This window comes from Capsicum annuum, chromosome 3 (assembly GCF_002878395.1).
Source record: "Capsicum annuum cultivar UCD-10X-F1 chromosome 3, UCD10Xv1.1, whole genome shotgun sequence".
Classification (NCBI taxonomy): Eukaryota; Viridiplantae; Streptophyta; class Magnoliopsida; order Solanales; family Solanaceae; genus Capsicum; species Capsicum annuum.
The window spans coordinates 118,025,274-118,045,668 of record NC_061113.1 but is presented as its reverse complement, the minus strand read 5'-3'; the positions used below and the strand labels follow the sequence as shown (position 1 = coordinate 118,045,668).

General features: G+C 36.1%; 1 protein-coding gene across 4 annotated transcripts; it reads left to right on the top strand.

Annotated features, from left to right (window-relative positions):
* The first annotated feature begins 2,823 nt into the window (after positions 1-2,823).
* Positions 2,824-20,104, top strand: LOC107863547 (SET and MYND domain-containing protein 4). Of its 4 annotated transcripts, XM_016709513.2 has the most exons (16): positions 2,863-3,144; positions 3,584-3,718; positions 4,815-4,901; positions 8,232-8,303; positions 8,825-9,026; positions 10,062-10,180; positions 10,789-10,861; positions 10,973-11,178; positions 11,272-11,406; positions 16,685-16,804; positions 16,981-17,136; positions 17,571-17,810; positions 18,413-18,570; positions 18,864-18,978; positions 19,102-19,182; positions 19,670-20,104. In XM_016709513.2, exons 1-16 carry the CDS (start codon positions 3,016-3,018, stop codon positions 19,886-19,888), a joined length of 2,247 nt encoding a protein of 748 aa, XP_016564999.2. In that variant the 5' UTR covers positions 2,863-3,015; the 3' UTR covers positions 19,889-20,104. The 4 variants fall into 4 exon arrangements, with proteins under 4 accessions (XP_016564997.2, XP_016564999.2, XP_016564998.2 ...); XM_016709511.2 differs by having other exon boundaries at positions 2,824-3,144; positions 10,789-11,178; XM_016709512.2 differs by having other exon boundaries at positions 10,789-11,178; positions 11,296-11,406.
* Positions 20,105-20,395: the final 291 nt, after the last annotated feature.

Below are 20,395 nucleotides of genomic sequence, written 5' to 3'. Positions count from 1 at the left end.
TGCAAATGATAAAAAAATAATTATTAAAAATAAAAATATATTTCATAACAATTTCTTCAAAGATGATCTAATTTATATTGTAAATAATTTGAATTATAATTTAGAAAATATTTTATTAAAGATAGTAAAATTTTGTTTATCTACTTTAATAATAAAGAATATGAGATTGAGTAAAACTTAAATATGCATGCACATAGTACATGTAGACATACTTAAAGCAAGTAATATTAAACTAAGAATTAATACATAAAAATGATCCTAAATTTGACATCAAATTATAACTTTGACAGTGCACAAATATGACCTTTAACTATTCAAAATTACACAAATATGACCTCCAATCCTACGTGGCAAAACGCGTGTTCAACGCGCAAAATTGGGCGCATCCAGCTTAAAATCTAAGGGTATAATACATAAATAGGACCTTAAACTTTGACAGTGCACAAATATGACCTTTAACTATTCAAAACTGCACAAATATGACCTTCAAATGACTTTTCACTATTATTTTTTTATTATTTTTGGCTCAAAGATGAAAATGACATCTAATTTCTTTTGTCATTGCGGAAAAAGAGCAATATTGAAGATTTATTAATTAGGTGGGCCAGCCTCATACGAAAAAATCGCACGGATATGTATATATATTATAAAGTAGAGGGCGAATTTAAGTTATATAATATATCTAAATATAATTTATTTAACTATTAAATTAAAGATGAAACTATACTAATAATAAAAAAAATATAGTTTTAATAAAACGTTATTAAATTAACGTTATTAAGGATAGTAGTAGTATATTAAATTAACGTTATTACAATGTTATTAAATTAATGTTATTAAAACATTATTAAATTAATGCAGGGGCGGACCTACGTGGTTGCCATGGGGTTCACCCGAACCCACTTGGTAAAAAAATTACGTTATATATATAAGGTAGAAAATCTATATTTATATACGTATATTAATGTTGAACCACATGAAACAAGACACTTAGATAGCCCAGTGGTGTTATTTGCTCTTCTTGGGCGCTTCCTTCAGCCTACTGCGCGGGTTCGATTTTTTAATTAAAAAAAAGTTAGGTGTTGCAGCTATAGAAATAATAATAATAATAATAATAATAATAATAATAATAATAATAATAATAACGACGCCTTTTTAACACAAAACAAAACTTTGACAGTGTACAAATATGACCTTTAACTATTCAAAACTGCATAAATATGACCTCCCTCTAAGTCAGCCCTTTTAACGATGTGACACCGTGTGATTGGATTACCTTTTCACGTAGGCGCGAGTGAAACTCACGCATGGGGTTGCAAAATCGGAGGTCATATTTATTTAGGTTTTGAATAGTTAAAGGTCCTATTTGTGCACTATCAAAGTTTAAGGTTAAAATTATAATTTGGTGTCAAGTTTAGGGTCATTTTTATGTATTAACTCTTAACATAACAATTATAAAAAACAACATTAGATGTTGCAACAAACTTGTAAAAAGATTATTCTTCTTATGATGTTAATGAACTTAAAATAAAAATCTATAAATACATGGATTAAAAAATAGATACTATGTTTAAATGAAAAGATATTATATCAATGTTGGATTTAAATGGCAATGACAAAATAAAAAGGAAAATGGGTCAAAAATGCCCTTAACATATTAAAAATGGTTCAAAAATACTTTCTTTCACTTGTTGGAGCAAAAATTTACCTCCATCCATCTATTTAGATTGAAAAATGCCTTAAGGTTATACTTAAACATAAAATTACCCCTCTTTTTAATAGAAGTTGATGTGATATAAATAATTTTTCTTAATTAAATATGTGACATTAATTTTATTGATCTAAATTTAAGTAGATTCAAATCCATTCACAATCCTATCCATTAATCAAAATTCAATGTAATACCAAACACTTCATTTTTCTTAAATCTATCCATGCTCGAATTCAGTTGATGGCATATGTGACTGGCAATTATTTCTCCACTAAAAAGATTAAAAAGTATACATAAAAACAAATAACGAAGATCGAATGGAGTAGGAGCTCTATTTTGAAATAAGCATTTTAAGAGTTCAGAAAGCATATCAAGAATGCTGCAAAGTATTCTCTTCGTTTAAAAAAAGAATGAAATATCTTTCTTTTTAATTTATTTAAAAAAAAATGACTTCTTTCCTTTGTTTGATAATATTTTAATTTTAACTTCTCGGTGACATGTTTAAGACCACAAGAGTGAAAAATATTTTGATATATTTGACATAACTTTAATTTAGGACCACAAGATTTAAAAGTCTTATTTGTTTTCTTAAACTCCGTGTCAAGTTAAATTAAGTCATTTTTTTAAACAAATGGAGCAATTAATCAAATAAAAAGTGATGGTATGAGGAAAGATTCACAGTTAGAGTGTTCTTGACTTAAAAATTTGTTAAATTTGAACTATTAAGCACATTAAATGTTCACAAGAAACATAAATAAATTGATAACTTTAGTATCTATAACAAGAGCTGAAGTGTTGGGTATTATATTGTGTTTGGATAAATGGATAGAATTGTGAATGAACCAATAAAATTAATATCCCATATTTAATTACAAAAATTTAATACATGAAAGGAGAGTATTTTTGAACTATTTCAAATAGAATAATAATATTTTTGACTCTTTTTTAATGTAAAATTGCATATGATAAAAGGAGAAAAATAATTATATTTTAAAGTTGAGGGGCGTTAGATTTTTAAGTTAAAATTGAGAATGTAAATAATTTTCACCAATTTTTTTTAAAATTTAGAATAGTCTTAGCATATAGTGAAAATGTCTATGAGAGACGAATTTCTCTTGCAAGTAATAGCTCAATTGAAATAAAAAGTGCTCTTTTCTCTGCCCTATTCTTCTTTGTTCTGCTTTTTATTAGGTCATAACATGCTACTAGTATTGTTTTTGAATGAAAATAGAGGCGTAATTTTGTTGTTCACCTCATAGGCAAGTAGCGTATTCAAAACCCCCTACTGAACCTCAAACACACTCATGGAGATACTGAAATCAGCAGTTCCTGATGCCCTTAAGCTGGAGATATCCAATAGCACACCTGCTCAGCTTCCATCAACATCCTCTTCCCTCCTCCATTTCTTCCACCATTCCCCTCTATTTCATCAAGTTCTGTCTTCGTTCTCTTTTCTGTGTACCACTTGCGCATCCGGATTTTTAATTTATTTCTTTTTCGCTTGTACGTATCTCTGTGTTTCCTTGTATTGTATTTTACGGGATACCCGCCAGCCGCCAGGCATGTAATTCAGATCACCAAGGCTAGAACAGATAAGAAGAAATCACCTAGTATTTTTATCTATGTTGGAATTTGAACCTGAGACTTCAGGGTACTCAACCACTTTATTGACCACTAGGCTACTCCCTTGGATGTGTTTCCTTGTATTGTATTTTAGATAATACTTGTTTCCATGTGTCTATTTTTTCCTTTTCCAGTGCTCCTGCGTACTGTGCCTACACGATTTGGACAAAACAGTGCCCTTTTTGTTCTTAGTAGTGCTAGTGCTTCATCATTTACATTGTGCTCTTTGTTTTCTTGCTATTTCACCAGATGATTAAGGACTTGACGGACCCCTCTGTGGCTCTATGTTGCAAGGACCGGAGTGCTGCTTTGGAAGCTAAGCTCAAGGGCAATGAATGCTTCTCCAAAGGAGACTATCCTAATGCATTGCTTTTCTATTCCCAGGTTAGACAATTTTGATTTTTCAAAAAATATATAATTGATGTAGATAGGATGACTGGACAAGCTTTTCCCAGAATTGTTATCAACTTGATTTGCGATTTCATTGCCAGACTGATTTTATAACGTTATATCTATCCTCTAGGAGTTGGGGCATTAGACAAATATATACAATTATACAACTAACTTCACTGCGGATTAACTTTTAGCTGTTTCAGAATCTCTAGACATTTGGATAGCTCAGTTTTATAAGTGAAAAATTAGATGCGTCATGTCTGTATTGAAAAGGGAAATTAAGAGAAGCTGCAAATTTATCTAATCTTCCCTCCAAAGCCTTGTTCATGGGAACACTGGTAAGTGAAAGAAGCAGGTAGTCGTCACCCTTATGAAATTTCTGGTGATGGGCTATCGCTCTATGTATTTAGGGTGCTTAGCTGTGGGGAATGGACATGCACTAGAATGTCAATTGATCGTCAACAACACATTTCAAGGAAAACACCTTTCAAGGACTACATTCCTTCCACACTGTCTTTTATCGCTAGTGATATTGTCCATTTAAAACACGTTATTAGGGTCTAAGGCTTGCTTCGTTATATACCCACTAAGTTGCGTGGACACTTCACATTTGATGCTGCACCCTTGTTGGATTCTTATAAAATACACTACTTTTGGTGAATCCATACGCACCCACCGACATTTTTGAAGAGTCCGAGAAACAGAGTATACCCATCATCCCGTGTTTTGTCGATGTGGGATTCACCTAGGGTGTTACATGTCCCTAAAGGGTCCTCACTTAGGTTTGCGCCACCATCGTTTGAGGTTGCATGCGAAGTGCCACTGATACTATATTTGTCACAGCCAAACCCACTAGTGATATTGTCCGCTTTGGGCGTAGGCATACACGGGTTTAAAGCGCGTATTAGGGTCTAAGGCTTGTTTCCTTATATACCCAGCATCTCTCCCCTGTTTGTGGAATTCGCCCTTACATCTTTCATGCTTTCTTCTCTTATTTCTTTTGCATTTCAAGTGTCACTCTTCTTCTGATAAGTATTTGACCATTCCTAATAGAAGATTGTTCTTGCCACTTTTGTTGATGGAATAGGCAGTGCGTCTTGCTCCAGTAGACATGGACGATGTGGAGATAAATATGGTGGCATTACTGTATGTAAACCGTGCTTCTACTTTGCAGGTGAGTCTGTAATTTTATCTATTTATAGGCTGTTTCATGCTATTTATTATTTATTTATGTATTTTTTTAGAATTAGTTCAATGGTAAGGACACAACAGGTAATATATGGTATGGGCACATGTAACAAGCTCAAACTTTGTAATTGACGTGAAAATGATAGGAAATCTGGTATTTATGTGGCAGGACGGTAGAGTGATGGGTCCATACTCTTCCGAGCTTTGGACTTATGGGCCAACTAATTATGGAATTTCTCTGTTATTAAAAAACATATTATTTTTTAGGTTGGCTTGTTTTTTTTTTTTTTCCATTTAGCATACTATCCTTAGGGGAGCCTTGGAGTAACTGGTAAAGTTGCTGCCATGTGACCAGGAGGTCATGGGTTCAAGCCTTGGAAACAGCCTCTGGCAGAAATGCAAGACAAGGCTGTGTACGATACACCCTTGTGGTGGGGCCCTTCCCCGGACACCGCGCATAGCGGTAGCTTTAGTGCCTCGGGCTGCTCTTTTTTTAGCATACTATCCTCTTTTGAGTTCATCCACAATATAATATTATTAAGGAAAAAAAAGTAAAAAAATGGAATTGTTGATGATAGTTTGATGAATGCTGGTGAGACTTTAAGTAAAAGACAGTCTGGACTATGTTCTCACTGAGAAGCTAAAATTTGTGAAGCATAAATTGACGGACTGGAAATAAAAATCTTTAGAGAATCTGGAGAATAAGAAAATAGTTCTGTTGATAAACTGTTGGAGTTTGATAGACTTTCAGAGGGCAGGTATCTCACTGATAAAGAAATGTTGAAGGAGGTAGAGGCATTTATGGAGGTATAGAAAGAGGCAGAAAAGGAGGAAATTGTTTTATCTACAGAAGTTCAGGGGCAAGTGGCTGAAATCTGGGACAGAGCAGCTAAATTCTTTTAGAAGATAACTAATGCTCATAAAAGGTATAACCTTATATTGACTGAATTTAAAGTTGAGAAATCATAGAAGCTCAGGAAGTGATCAAGGAAGAGACACTCAGATCTTACAGTTATATAAAGAACGAGAGAGCTGCTGGATGGGATAGAGATGTTGCAAGGAGCTAAGGACTTTGTGGAAAACAGTCCTTGCCAGTGTATGTTAGCTGATGCAGAAAGAAAGAAAGTATAGGTGCTTTGAAGGGCGAGCTAGTGCTGTACATATGTTGAAGTATAGATGTCCAAATCTGTTAGATCTCTGGTGTAGATTACATGATGTATATGAGGAAAAGAAATAATGGACTTCATCAGCTATGCTACAGTGAACAGATATTTTGTTAATGGGCAAACTGCTTTCTTTAATGACCAGCACTAACTTAGTGCTTGGCTGATTAAGTTAAAAAAATCTTACTTATCCAAAAAAAGTTAAGGAGGTTTGTTGAAATTTGATTTAGTTGCTGCAATAACTTTTAGTTAATAAATTGTTTAGATTTATGATATTTGAATTTTTAATTTTAAATTAGGTTGTTTTATTTGTTGAGATATTTTAGGATTTGGAATTTTGAATTATGCAGATATTGTTTGTACGGTGGCTATTTTAAGTCTCCCAATGCTCAATAAAATTATTGAAAGCTTATTGAAAGCCATTTCAATCTATTGAGTCATTTTAACCCCTTTTTATTGCATCTTTTTTATAAAAAACCAAAAGTGGTGTCAAGAGCCTCATTGATCTTACAGGATCTGTGAGTTCTTCCAAAGAGCTACTATACCATTTTTAACCCATAAGAGCTACCTTTTCAACCCGCCAGGGCTACCCATTTTAACCCATCAAGGCTATCATTTTCAACCTGTGCTTATTTTCAAAGTGTAGGGCTATTTTCAACAAATAATGATGTCAAGCAGTAATTTCTATTTGAATGCCTAAAAATATTTCACTAACAAAAACTATCAGATTTGGTCAATGAAAATGAAGTCATATTTTATCACCTATGCCATATGTGTTGTGGTGGTAGAAGAAAAATCCTTACAACAGCATTTTGCAAATCCTACATTTGTCCAAATGAGAGCACTTTCAAACAGGACAAGATCATTGATAATGTTTTTTAAGCACTAAACCAAAAGAAGGAAAAAGAAAGAAGAGAAAGGTCAATATCTAAAAAATGTGCAAGTTCAAAAAAATTAAGAAAAATTCCGCATCAATTGCCCAAGCAAAAATTGAGGAGGAACAGTTTTTAAATTCTAGTAACTAAAGCAAAGGAGGAGTGTTGAAATTTGATTTAGTTACTGCAGTAACTTTGAGCTAATAAATTTTTTAGAATTTGAATTTTAAATTTTTAGTTAGGTTGTTTGAATTGTTGAGACATTTAGGTAGTTTGAATTTCAAATAATGCTGATTTTTCTATTGTAACGTGACTATTTTAAATCTCCCAATGCTCAATAAAATTATTGAAAGCCCTTTCAATCCATTGAGTGTCATTTTAACCCCTTTTTTGCTTCCCATCTTTTTTAAAAAACCCAACAAAGTTCTTTCATTAGGTGACTGGGAACTGCGAGGTTCTGATTTCACCCTTCTTTTAGAAGTTTTGGAGTTGCAAGTGTCTCATGGTCGTCAAATGTGCAGTCTAAAAATTAGAATTAAAGTGTGTGATTGCTAACTATCTTTTTGTAATTGGTGTTACCATCTGGCATGGATGGAAAGATTGAATTTTCTTTTCTGCACATATTGGTTGCTTATGATCAGCCCTTAGCAACTTCTTGCTGTCACTTCGTACTGTTTTTTATTAGTTTTCCCCTATTACAAAGTCTATGATGAAGAAATGTTTCTGGATACAGCTCATTAGTTCTTGTTAGCAAGATGGCTAGCCTCGTTTAACTTATATCAATTATATCTTGCATTCATTTGAGGGTGAATATCTTTTCTCTTTCCCATCACCTATAGTTTGGTGTCAGTCATTCTTTAATAGGCTTAACTTGTTACCTAAAGTTGTCCTTCAAATTTTCATTCTCACAGTTAATACTTCTCTGCTCATTATCTTGAGGATGAAGCTCAAACTTAGCTTCTTATTGTTTCCTCATTTCTGGTTACCTAAGCGGGAGAAGTATCCAAGAAAGAGTCAAGAGTCTGTAGCCTTTCTTCTATACGATGATCACAAGTGACCTGTGTCCATGGGGTTGCTCTTACCTGGACATCTCATTTTGAACTAATGCATTTCTTGATGAAAATAACCATTTCATGGTAGAAACCTTTTAATTTGATAGTTCCAGACTATCAATTTCTGACCTGTTTCCGAGGATCAATTATTAGATCACCTTGTATTCTGACGTCTGAATCATTTTGCTTCTCTCTTTTACCCAAATGAAATGTTTATGATCTTCAGAAAATGGGCTTGCTTTTGGAGTGTTTACGAGATTGCAGCAGGGCCCTTAGAGTATCTCCACGCTATGCGAAGGTGAGTGCTGTTGTACTCACTTTGCTCCTTTTCTCTTTGATAAAGTGCTTAAGGTTTTCCCGTTCTACTACTGTGTATTGTCTTTATCTTCTTTTTCTTATTTGAATGAAGAAAGATATATCCTCTCTTTTGTCACAGCGAGCAGTTGATCCTTTACAGTGAGAAGAGTTTGGAATGTCAGTGCTGTTTATTCAAAAGGAAAATTGATTTAGTTTTTGCGCTCCTTCCCTGTTTTTTCCACCAATAATAATTGACTTCTTAAAACTGATCTCAAAATAATTCCAGGTAGTGCTTGATATTACATTGGGCGGAACATTCATTTTTTCTCCATTCAATTCAATATAGTCTTCATGTCATTTATAGTATTTACTGTTGACAGAGGATCAACAGATACAACAATTAAGTACCATTCCTTTGGGAATGAAAGCTAATATCAGTTTTCTATCTTCAGTTTCATGATCAACTCTCTTTCACATCTCTACCAAGTGAAACTGTTGACTTTCAATTTTACTTTAGTTTAGGCATGGTTCCGGAGAGGTAAAGCAAATATTTCTTTGGGTAAATTTGTGGATGCAATTCGAGATCTGAATATCTCATTAAAGGTGGAAATTTCGTCAAGTGGAAAAAGACAGATTGAGGCGGAACTAATGATTGCGCTAGATAAATTCAAGGGAATGGGGAGCTCAGGGAAGAAAATCAACGAGAATCAGTCAGAAGATCGTGGTAAGACTCTATCGGTGACAAATTAATGGCATTTAGTGTTGTTTCTTCGTAGAAGACCAGCTGTTAATCCTATAATGACTTGTTATGTTTTTTCTCCCCAAAATAGAAAAAGAGTGTCTGTTTATCCTAGAAACCTTACTAAATAGTACCCAGTGGCCGTCTTTGTGTAACGTTTTTTTGGAATGAAAAAAGTCAACATGCATTCAACTTCGTCTGTCTTCAGTCCTCCACATTCAAATATAATTATTCGATTAGCTTGATAGATTGACTCTGATGCTGAACAAGAGATATCTATTTTTATAGAGCTTAGGTTTTGCAGTTCGCAGCAGCACATCATCCTGTTTCATTTGTTCTACTCCAGCATTATATGCTACTTTTTTTCTTCATTTGATGTTTACATCAGCAAGGTATGCTTGTTCTGCACTGGCTCTTTTATCAAACTTTTTTTTTTGACCAGTAACCATTTATTCAAACAAAAGTGCACCCAAAAAGTGAATGACTATGTACAAGCACAAATCATTTGCCCTTTTATAGATGCAGGGAACTAGAAACACAAGGTGTTAGTATGATGAACATTTGGCATCGTACACCAAAGTCCACTTTCTCAAACTTATGGATTTGATCTTTAATTACCTACCAGTATTCAACTTATAAATGATGGTGACTCCATTTCCACCATTTTTTTGCCGACCATCTGTTATCTTTTGAACGATGAAGGAGGTATATAAATTTTGCCTCATCTAAAAAATAAAATAATAAACAAAGAATACTGTTGCATCTTTTTTGGCATTTAAAATATTACCTTTCTTTGTTTTACCTAATGTATTGGTAAAGTTTGTGCACATTCGAGTATGAAGTACTCAGATTCTACTGCTGATTGAGCACCATTGGATTGATCATCATTCTCTTCATCATGTACTGTTTGTGCATGAGCTTTGTGTTTATAAAAATCAGGTAGCTCTTGATTTTTTTTGCTATATGGTGACATGTTGCTCTTCTCCTTTGATTTCTTATAATGTAGGTCTTATGTCACAGATGAGCCAGACCAAGTAAAACTTCAATGCGTGTCTACTACAACCAAGGGGAGAGGAGTGTTTTGTGTGGATGATGTTTCTGAAGCCTCCTTAGTTCATAAAGAAGATCCTTATGCTGCGGTATAAGCCAAATCTTTTGCCTTTCACAATGTCAGCTACTCTTTTTTTTTTTTCTTTTATGATAACCATGGTGGCCGGGCTGCTCATAAAGAAGATCCTTATGCTGCGGTATAAGCCAAATCTTTTGCCTTTCACAATGTCAACTACTCTTTTTTTTTTCTTTTATGATAACCATGGTGGCCGGGCTGCCAACTTTTGTGCACCTTGATTAATTGCACAGCTTACTTGCTACCTCCCACTAACACAAGAACTGGGTGACTTGGTCCACCAAGGCTTGGACAGATGAAGAAATCACCTTGTGTTTTTGCTTCTGCTAGAACTGAACCTGAGATCTCATGGTTCTTAGTTCTCTTCACTGGGCAGTAGGACACAACCTTGGGTGCAATGTCTATTGCTCTTCTTATTTTCTATGTTCCTCTATAATTTTCTTTTCATCCAAATAATCATTTGCTCCTGCTGCCCCCCTTTATCTTTCTGAGGACTCTGCAATAAGCTCACTCTGAGAATTTTTAATATTTCACAGACCAGGAATAGACATTAAAATTTATGAAGCACTAACCATTTGCGCCAAGACCTATTTGGATCTTACCATGTTGATTTTAATGCAGATTATCTTGAAGAAATATCGGGAGACTCACTGCCATTTTTGCTTCAACGAACTACCAGCAGATGTCATTTCTTGTACGTCATGTTCTATTCCATTATACTGCAGTGACCGATGTCAAATACAAGCTGTCGGGAGAAAGTTTGACTGGAGCTTTAAGAGTTTTAACGGTCTTGAGGGTTTAGCAGATGATCTGAAGAACTATATGGCAGATGTTCGGGCAGGCACTTCAACTCTAGATACAGTGCATATTGCTGAGCACAGTCATGAATGTCAAGGTTTCCATTGGCCTCTGATATTACCGTCAGAAGTAGTTTTGGCTGGTAGAATCCTTGTGAAAGTTATTGAGCAAAAGAGACGCACAAGTGCTGATTCTAACCTTATTGAGTTCCTGGTAGATACTCAAATGCTTGAGCTTTGTTTTTCTTGTCTGTGGCTCTGTTTACTTGAAGCATCTAATTTCATAGCTGATAACTGAATTCTGTAGGATCTTTCTCACAATTATCTACAGCTCCCTCCTGAAAGCAAATTGGGGATGCATATCTACTCAATCATTTTACTGCACTGTCTTCAGCATCTTTACCGAACTGAACTACCCATTAGTGGGATAATGGTCTCAAAGGCAAGATCCATTCTCCAGAAATTCCTTGTCCTGAATGTGGAAGTTACATCTGCCAGCAGGTTTTATGCTGATTGTATAGTGATATTAAACTTTGCATCGCTGTAAATTACTCCCTCCGTTCCTAAACAAGTGGTTGTTTTAGCCTAGACACACCCCTTAAGGTAAGGAACTACTCATTCCTAGAAAAAAAGTGTTTTTGCTTACTTATCCTTAATAAATACTGTTAGATTATGAATAGGAATAGCATATAGAATTCTACTTGGAAAGGGATTGGAATGTTGTGTCCTATTAGGAATATGATTGTAATGTAGTGTCCTATTAGGAATAGGATTGGAATGTAGTGTCTATAAATAGGGTCTCAATGTAATAATTCAGAGACAACAATTTCAATAATATTTTCTCCATGAATTCTCACATTGTATCAGTGCAAGGTTCGTGAGGAAAATATCATTCCGGCGTCATTGCCCGGTGACAGAAGTTGCTGTCCAAACAAATATTTTTTACGGCGGTGTATTTCAAAACAAACCAACACCACCATCATGATCGGAATTTCTCGGCGAGTAAACCCCAGTCAGACTCGCCTACAATAGGCCTCTCACGCGCCCTCACGCGCCGCAGGAAGAAAAATTCCGGCGAGCGCGCCAGCCCACTCGCCGGTGCGTGCAGTATTTTCCGGCAGTTTCTTTTTTCCAGTAGCCTCGCTTCTTCATTCCAAGACTACTCATATGATTATTTTCTGATTCGGAGCAACTCCCGGACATCAGATCTCATATCCGGCGAGTTTTCTTTTCCCGGGCCAAATTCCGGTAGTATTTCTTTTTCATGATTAACTCTGAATCTTATTGAGGAGGTCAAAAACTCAGATGTCACAGTTTATGAAGAATCGACGAGAGGAAGGTCGATTTGGAAGATCTCGACCTAGGTGTAGTTATTGTGAAAGGTTTGGACATACTCGTGGTGTATGCTATTCTCGACCCAAGTGTAGTTATTGTAATAGGCTTGAACATACTCGTGGAATATGCTATTCTTTGCATGATCGACGACCTAAAAGTGCTCATATTGCTCAGTCTAACACCACAGGTGATCAACGGGTATATTTATCTGGCAAGGAATATAATGAGTATCTCCAGTATCAAGCAAGCGTATATTTCTACCAATAGCCTCAACTGCACAATCTCCTACCTTCTCAGGTGCTTCTGATCATATTTCTGGTGATAAATCACTTTTGTCTAATATTGTTTATTCACAATCTCTTCCGGTTATTACTTTAGCTAATGGAATTCGAATAGAGCCAAAAGGAGTTGGACAAGCCAAACCCCTATCTTCTGTCACTCTAGACTCTGTTCTTTATGTCCCTGGTTATCCTTTTAATCTTGCATTTGTTAGTCGTTTGACACGTGCCCTTGATTGTAGTATAACTTTTTTTGATGATTCTCTTCTAATGCAGGACCGCAAAACGGGACAGACAATTGGTATAGGACATGAATCACAAGGTCTTTACCATCTTACCTCTTCAAATTCCTTCACAGCATGCTCCGCTACAGATCCTCCCGACCTTATTCACAAACGTTTGGGACATCCTAGTCTATCCAAGCTACAAAAGATGGAGCCTAGTTTGTCTAGTCTATCCACATTAGATTGTGAGTTGTGTCAACTTAGGAAACACACCCGTGCTACATTTTCACGTAGTATTGAGAGTCGCTCAGAGTCTATTTTTTCATTAGTTCATTCCGATATTTGGGGTCCTAGTAGAGTCAGTTCACCCTCAGGATTTCGTTACTTTGTTGCTTTCATCAATGATTTTTCAAGATGTACTTTGGGTTTACTTAATAAAAGATCGTTCCGAGTTATTCTCTATATTCAAAAGTTTTTGTGCTGAAATACAAAATCAATTTGATGTTTCTATTCGTGCTTTTCGTAGTGATAATGCCTTAGAATACTTATCCTCCTAGTTTCAGGAGTTCATGACTCATCAAGGAATCATTCACCAAACATCATGTCCATACACCCCTTAGCAGAACGGTATAGCAGAAAGGAAAAATAGGCATCTCATTGAGATTGCTCGCACTCTTCTCATTGAATTCCATGTTTCACTATGTTTTTGGGGCAATGCGGTCCTCATATTTTGCTATCTCATTAACAGAATGCCATCATTTTCGATCCAAAATAAGGTTCCCCATTCCATACTATTTCCTCAATCACATCTCTGCTTATCCCCCTCGTGTTTTTGGGAGCACATGTTTTGTTCATAACTTAGCCCCAGGAAAAGATAAATTAGCCCCTTGTGCTCTCAAATGTGTCTTCTTTGGTTACTCTCGAGTTCAAAAAGGGTATCAATGCTATTCACCTGATCTGGGTCGCTACCTATGTCCGCTGATGTCACATTCTTTGAATCTCAACCTTACTATACATCTTCTGATCATCTTAATATCTCTGAGGTTTTACCCATACCTCCAGTCTTACCCACACCAATCTTTGAGGAATCTACGGTTACTTCTCCATCTCCAGCTACAATGCCACCATTTTTGACTTATCACCGTTGCCCACGTCCAGTATCAATCCCAGATGATTTATGTCCTGAGCCTGACGCTTCCCTTACTGCGGACCTGCCTCTTCCTAGTCAATCAGTTGCACTTAAAAAAGGTATAAGATCCACTCGTAATGCTAACCCACATTATACTTTCTTAAGTTATCATCGTTTGTCATCACCCCATTATGCTTTTGTATCATCTTTGTCCTCTATTTCCATTCCTAAGACTACAGGAGAAGCACTTTCCCATTCAGGATGGAAACAGGCTATGATTGATGAGATGTTTGCTTTACATACGAGTGGTACTTGGGAGCTTGTTTCCCTTCCTACAAGTAAATCTACTGTTGGTTGTCGTTGGGATTATACAGTCCAAGTTGGTCCAGATGGTCAGGTTGATCGGCTGAAGGCTTGCCTTGTTGCCAAAGGATATACGCAGATATTTGGGCTTGATTATAGTAACACTTTCTCTTCCGTGGCTAAAATAACATCAGTTCGTCTTTTTCTCTCTATGGCTACCGTTCATCATTGGCCTCTTTATCAGTTGGACATTAAGAATGCTTTTCTGCATGGTGATCTTGAGGAAGAAGTTTATATAGAGCAACCATCTGGTTTTGTTGTCAGGGGGAGTCTAGTAGCCTTGTATGTCGATTGCGCAAGTTACTCTATGGTTTGAAACAATCTCCTCGAGCCTGGTTCGGAAAGTTTAGCACAGTTATTCAGGAGTTTGGCATGATTCGTAGTGGAGATGATATTTCAGTGTTTTATCGCCATTCTGAACCAAATCTGTGTATTTATTTGGTGGTTTATGTTGACGATATTGTTATCACCGGCAATGATCAAGATGGTATCACTAACTTGAAGCAACATCTCTTTCACCATTTCCAGACTAAAGACCTTGACAGATTGAAATACTTTCTAGGTATAGAGGTTGCTCAGTCCAGCTCTGGTATTGTTATTTCTCAACGCAAGTATGCTTTAGACATTCTTGAGGAAACAGGAATGATGGGATGTCGACCCATTGGCACTCCTATGGATCCAAATGCTAAACTTCTGCTAGGACAGGGGGAGCCACTCAGTGATCCTGGAAGGTATAGGCGGTTGGTTGGAAAGTTGAATTATCTCACAGTGACTAGACCTGACATCTCTTTTCCTGCGAGTGTTGTAAGTCGGTTTATGACTTTCCCCTGTGATAGTCACTCGGATGCAGTTGTTCGGATTTTGCGATATATAAAGTCATCTCCGGGTAAAGGACTACTCTTCGAGGATCGAGGCCATGAGCATATCATTGGATATACAGATGCTGATTGGGCAGGATCACCCTCTGATAGACGTTTTACATCTGGATATTGTGTTTTAGTAGGAGGTAATTTGGTGTCTTGGAAGAGTAAGAAACAAAGTGTGGTTGCTCGATCTAGTGCCGAAGCAGAATATCGAGCAATGGATGCAGCAACTTGCGAGCTTGTTTGGATCAAGCAATTGTTGAGAGAATTAAAATTTGGAAAAACTGGTAAGATGGAACTTGTATGTGATAATCAGGCAGCCCTTCATATTGCATCTAATTCAGTGTTCCATGAGAGGATCAAGCACATAGAGATTGATTGTCACTTTGTCAGAGAAAAGATACTCTCGGGAGATATTGTTACAAAATTTGTGAAGTCAAGTGATCAACTTGCAGATATCTTCACCAAGTCCCTCACCAGTCGTCGTATTAATTACATTTGTAACAAGTTTGGTACATATGACTTGTATGCACCAGCTTGAGGGGGAGTGTTAGAATATGAATAGGAATAGCATATAGAATTCTTATTGGAAAAGGATTGTAATGTAGTGTCCTATTAGGAATAGGATTGGAATGTAGTGTCTATAAATAGGGTCTCAATGTAATAATTCAGAGACAACAATTTCAGTAATATTTTCTCCATTAATTCTCACAAATACCTTTAAAAAGATGTAACTCTTTAATAATTTCTTGGTTCTGTAACATTCTCTTTATTTAAAGAAGGGTAAAGTTGGAAGAACATCATTAATGTCTTCTTGATTATCTAAAACACCACTTATTTAGGAAACTGGAGAGGCTAAAGAACCACTTATTTAGGAACAAAGGGAGTAGCAAATATTTATTAATCATGCTTTAGATTCTAGAGAGGAAAAATAAATATAAGAAAAGGAAAACGTAAGTCCATGAAGGTGAACTGTGTGTGTCTAAATATGCAGTTATACCAAAAATTCCAGAGGCTCACTCTGGACAAGCTTTTTTGTTATTAAACTTTCTTTTGAGGATTTGTAAAGCTATGTCTCCATATACACTGCTTTTGATGTATTCTGAAAGAATGCTGCCTTTTCTGTTTATCACTGCAAAGAACTCTTAACATTTTGTGACAGATTGATGAAGAGAATATACATTTTATTTCTGATCTGTTTTGTGGTACATTTTGTTTCGACTCAACATGGTCCTATATTTTTTCTTTGTTGTAAGTGGTACTGGTCAATCTCTTTCATTTAAACAAACATTTTTTCCCTTAGGAAGGAGAGAAACAGTAATATCTGTTTTGAGAACCCTAATATGCTGTAATACTTTAGTCATTGCCATTTGTTGCAGTGACTTATCTACATTTTTACTGTTTGAACTTAGGATGCAGAAGTGTAACTCATTATGAATGTCCTCCTTTGAATCCGTGAAAAATATATGGAAAAATCACTCTGGCATTAGATTTTGGGTAATTCTCTCAGCCATCGTTTTCCTTGCAGCTGGTTATCCTTCTTTCTCAAATCCAAGTAAATTCCATGGCAGTTGTCCGTATGCAAGCTCCAGAGGTAAAAGGGCCTGTACACGAGCCTGGGAATGCTTTAACCAGTAGTTTAGAACAAGTATGTATTTCTCTACCACACATTTTCTATGTCTAGTGCGTTAGTTTACTACACATCATGGGACTCGCTGGTCATTGCAGAGAGCAAAGAATATCATTGACTAGTTCGATGTTATTTTTCAGAAATTTGAGTTTGGTTAAAGCTTCAAGCTGTGGTTTTAATGTTTCTTTCTGCAGGTTAAAGTAGGTCAAGCTGTTTATGTAGCTGGTAGTCTTTTCAACCACTCTTGCCAACCAAATATCCATGCATATTTTCTTTCACGCACCCTCTATGTACAATCCACAGAATACATCATAGCTGGCACTGAACTGGAGCTATCTTATGGCCCTCAGGTACCAATGTTTAATTATAGCCTCTCTGTCTTGATTTTTCAGATTTAGGATTTTGGAGTGTAATAGCTCCTTTATCTTGCTTTCCGAACTTTGAATATCACGTCTTTAGATTCTCCTGTGAATGCTAAATAGAAGTAGTCAGCAATGGCCCACACAAACTCCTAGGTCCTTGCTCTCTTTGTGATTTGGTGACTGAAGAAAGAAGTCTTAGCACCAGATTAAGATTTCAAGACTGATCAAAAGCAAAACGTATCATAGATTTCAAGATCTTCTGTAACTTTTTAAAAGAAACAAAAGAAGAGGAAGAGGGGGAGGGAGGGGGAGAGGTGTTCTAGGCTTCTAGCTCATGAAACTGCAGCTTCTGGCCTTTTGATTTGCTTCTGATCTTTCAACTGTATAATCTTTTGTCAATTTGGGATGTGGTTGCTTTGCAGGTAGGCCAGTGGGACTGCAAAGACCGTCAACGGCTATTGGAAGATCGCTACTCATTCACATGTCAGTGTACTGGTTGCTCGGAGTTGAATGTCCCTGACCTTGTCATCAATGCTTATAGGTGCACTAAACTAAATTGTTTAGGCGTGATCCTGGATCGAACTGTTGCTGGATGTGAGAAACGAAAACTTAAGCTCCTCCCTGATGCCTCAACAGTTTACTGTTCCAGTCCTCATAAGAAGGTATACAATTGTTTCTAGGACAAGTTGTTTCAGTTATATTGTTTATTCAGCAAATTACATAATTAGTCAGCCAGATTCACCAGTTACTTTTCCTACCTGGTATACATAGATTGTACGCTGATTATACACGGTTATACAATATTTTACATGGATTATGCATGTGTTATAACATCTGCCGGCTATTTTTAGTTTAAGCGATTGAGTGGACGACTATTCAGGTTAATTGAGAAAATTAGAGAAGGTATTGGATTGCTCTAAGAATGAACCTAACTCGTAAAGCCAGACTTCTCGGGGGGCGCACATTCACCATAGCATTCAAGTCTGTATGTAACATCCCTATTTTCTTCTGATCATTAAGTCATATGGACTCAACCGTAGGATAAGCTTTAGCTCTTGGCATGAAAATGCATAATCCTCCCCCCTCTTCTGTTTCTTGGAGATATGTAGGAATGCATAATTCATTACGTGTGAAGTCTAGTGATATGAATGCCTGTTATTGTTGGTTATCAAAATGAATGCCCTTTATTGTTGTTAGTAGTGTGTGTACATTTCTAAGAACAACGCCATTCACTTGCCTAACTTAAGCATTCTTAACTTTGAAGGTTGAGAAGCTCAATGATGCTAATATTAGTGAAGTGGCTCGCCATGTTTTGGAATCTGATTATAAGTTGGAACCTCAACATTGCTTGGTTTGTGATTCATATAGAGATCTGGAAGCTTCATGTGCTGCAGCTAGTCAAGCTGATAGTTGTTATAAGAGGTAAAGAAGATCTTTTCATTTCTCATGCTGGACACATTTAACTTTAAAGGATCTGCTTAAAACTTGGAAAAACCACATTAAAGAAGTTGGGATAGAGCAAGTTTATTTGTGTATGTTCTGTAAAAGTTATCACAGCACTCTCCAATATTAACAAATTCATTGGCATGTCGATGTAATGCCAGCACTTGTTTAGCACATTGAAATGAATGTCCTTTTTTATACCAGACAACTGCTCTGGTGAAATTCTCTTTATTTTTATTTTTACGTAGCTCTGATCCTTACTTGCCAAACAGACTGCAAGATGCAATTGCATTGAATGAAGTCCAATCCAATGTTCTTCTTGATGCTGTGAGGTGTACGGATCTTCTCAGAACAGTATTCCATCCTTATAACAAGAGAATTGCAGAGGTAAATATGGGGGTCTGCTCTATTCCGTCCTGTGTGCCAATGAGAATGAGTAAGTTCGCATGCAGTGTTCACTCCTGATGATTACAGAGGAATTAATATTTTTATTGTGTTTATATATTTTAGATGGAGGACCATCTTGCTCAGGCATTCTATTTGGTAGGAGAGCTACAAGCTGCAATCGATCACTGTAAAGCATCTATACAGGTTAGCTTACTACAGTATGGAGCAAAATTACTTCCTTTTGATGCTCATCTGTGATAATCTACACATTTATTAGTTCCTGACGTAGAATTATCATCTCATTCTAATTTAGTACTACTAGAAATTATGGAGGAACATTTCTCGCATTTGTTACATCTTGGGGAAGATTAGTTATTCACCATCATATCCATTGACTGAGTACTTTCATATGCTAGTGTTAATAGACTCTTGACTAAATGCTATAATATAGGAAACTGGGCTTTTGAATAGATTTTCAGTAGCTGTAAATTACAGTTGATGTTTTTTTATGTGAATTGCATGAGACATAATTATCAGAGTTCTTATTGTTAGAATGGAGTAGAGACTTTTATTTACAGTTATCATCTTATCAGGAAAAAAAACTTTAGTTTACAGTTAATCATTTATCATTATTACCAGAGTTTCAATTCTTAAACACAAATCTGATGGATGTTTTATGAGTTATAAGCAGATCTTGGAAAAACTCTATGATGCCAACCACATCGCCATTGGGAACGAATTGATTAAGCTTGCCTCCCTTCAGATACTGATGGGTAACTCTGCTGCTTCCAATAGCATAAGCAGAATTACTGCAATATTTTCGCGATATTATGGATCACATGCAGATGACATATATCCATATTTGCGACTTCTTAAAGGTAGCCAAGATGCGGATAAGAGTCCCATTTAATCCCGTTGAGTGCTCAAAGAAAGCTGTAAAGTAAAAATTTGCTCGTAATTGCATGATCATCTTCTTCACTGAGTAAAACCTAAACCTTAAATTAGTCTTGTACTTTTATTCTTGGACGGATTTAAGTTGTCCCAGGCCACAGTTCTTAATTGAATGGTTTATGTAATTGCCTCCTGTTTGTTGATCTTGATGAATCTTTCTGGACTGTCCTGAACACATTTCTTCACAAGGAACATGGGTGTGTATTTGATTGATGTATGATATAATTCCAACATATTAAAAGTGGGAACATTCCAAGTGAAAAGTTGACACATCAAAATGTCCTTATAAAGTTGAATGCATATTTCTGCCCTCCAAGCAAGCATTAATTCAAACTTGTTATTGTGCAAAGATGTAAATATACAGTTAAAATAACCAAAAAGGAAAAGTTCAATCGGAAGAAAGTATAACCTGGGAGCAGTTCAGAAGATTTGGATGGCCACAAATGTGAAAACCAGATTCTTTTCG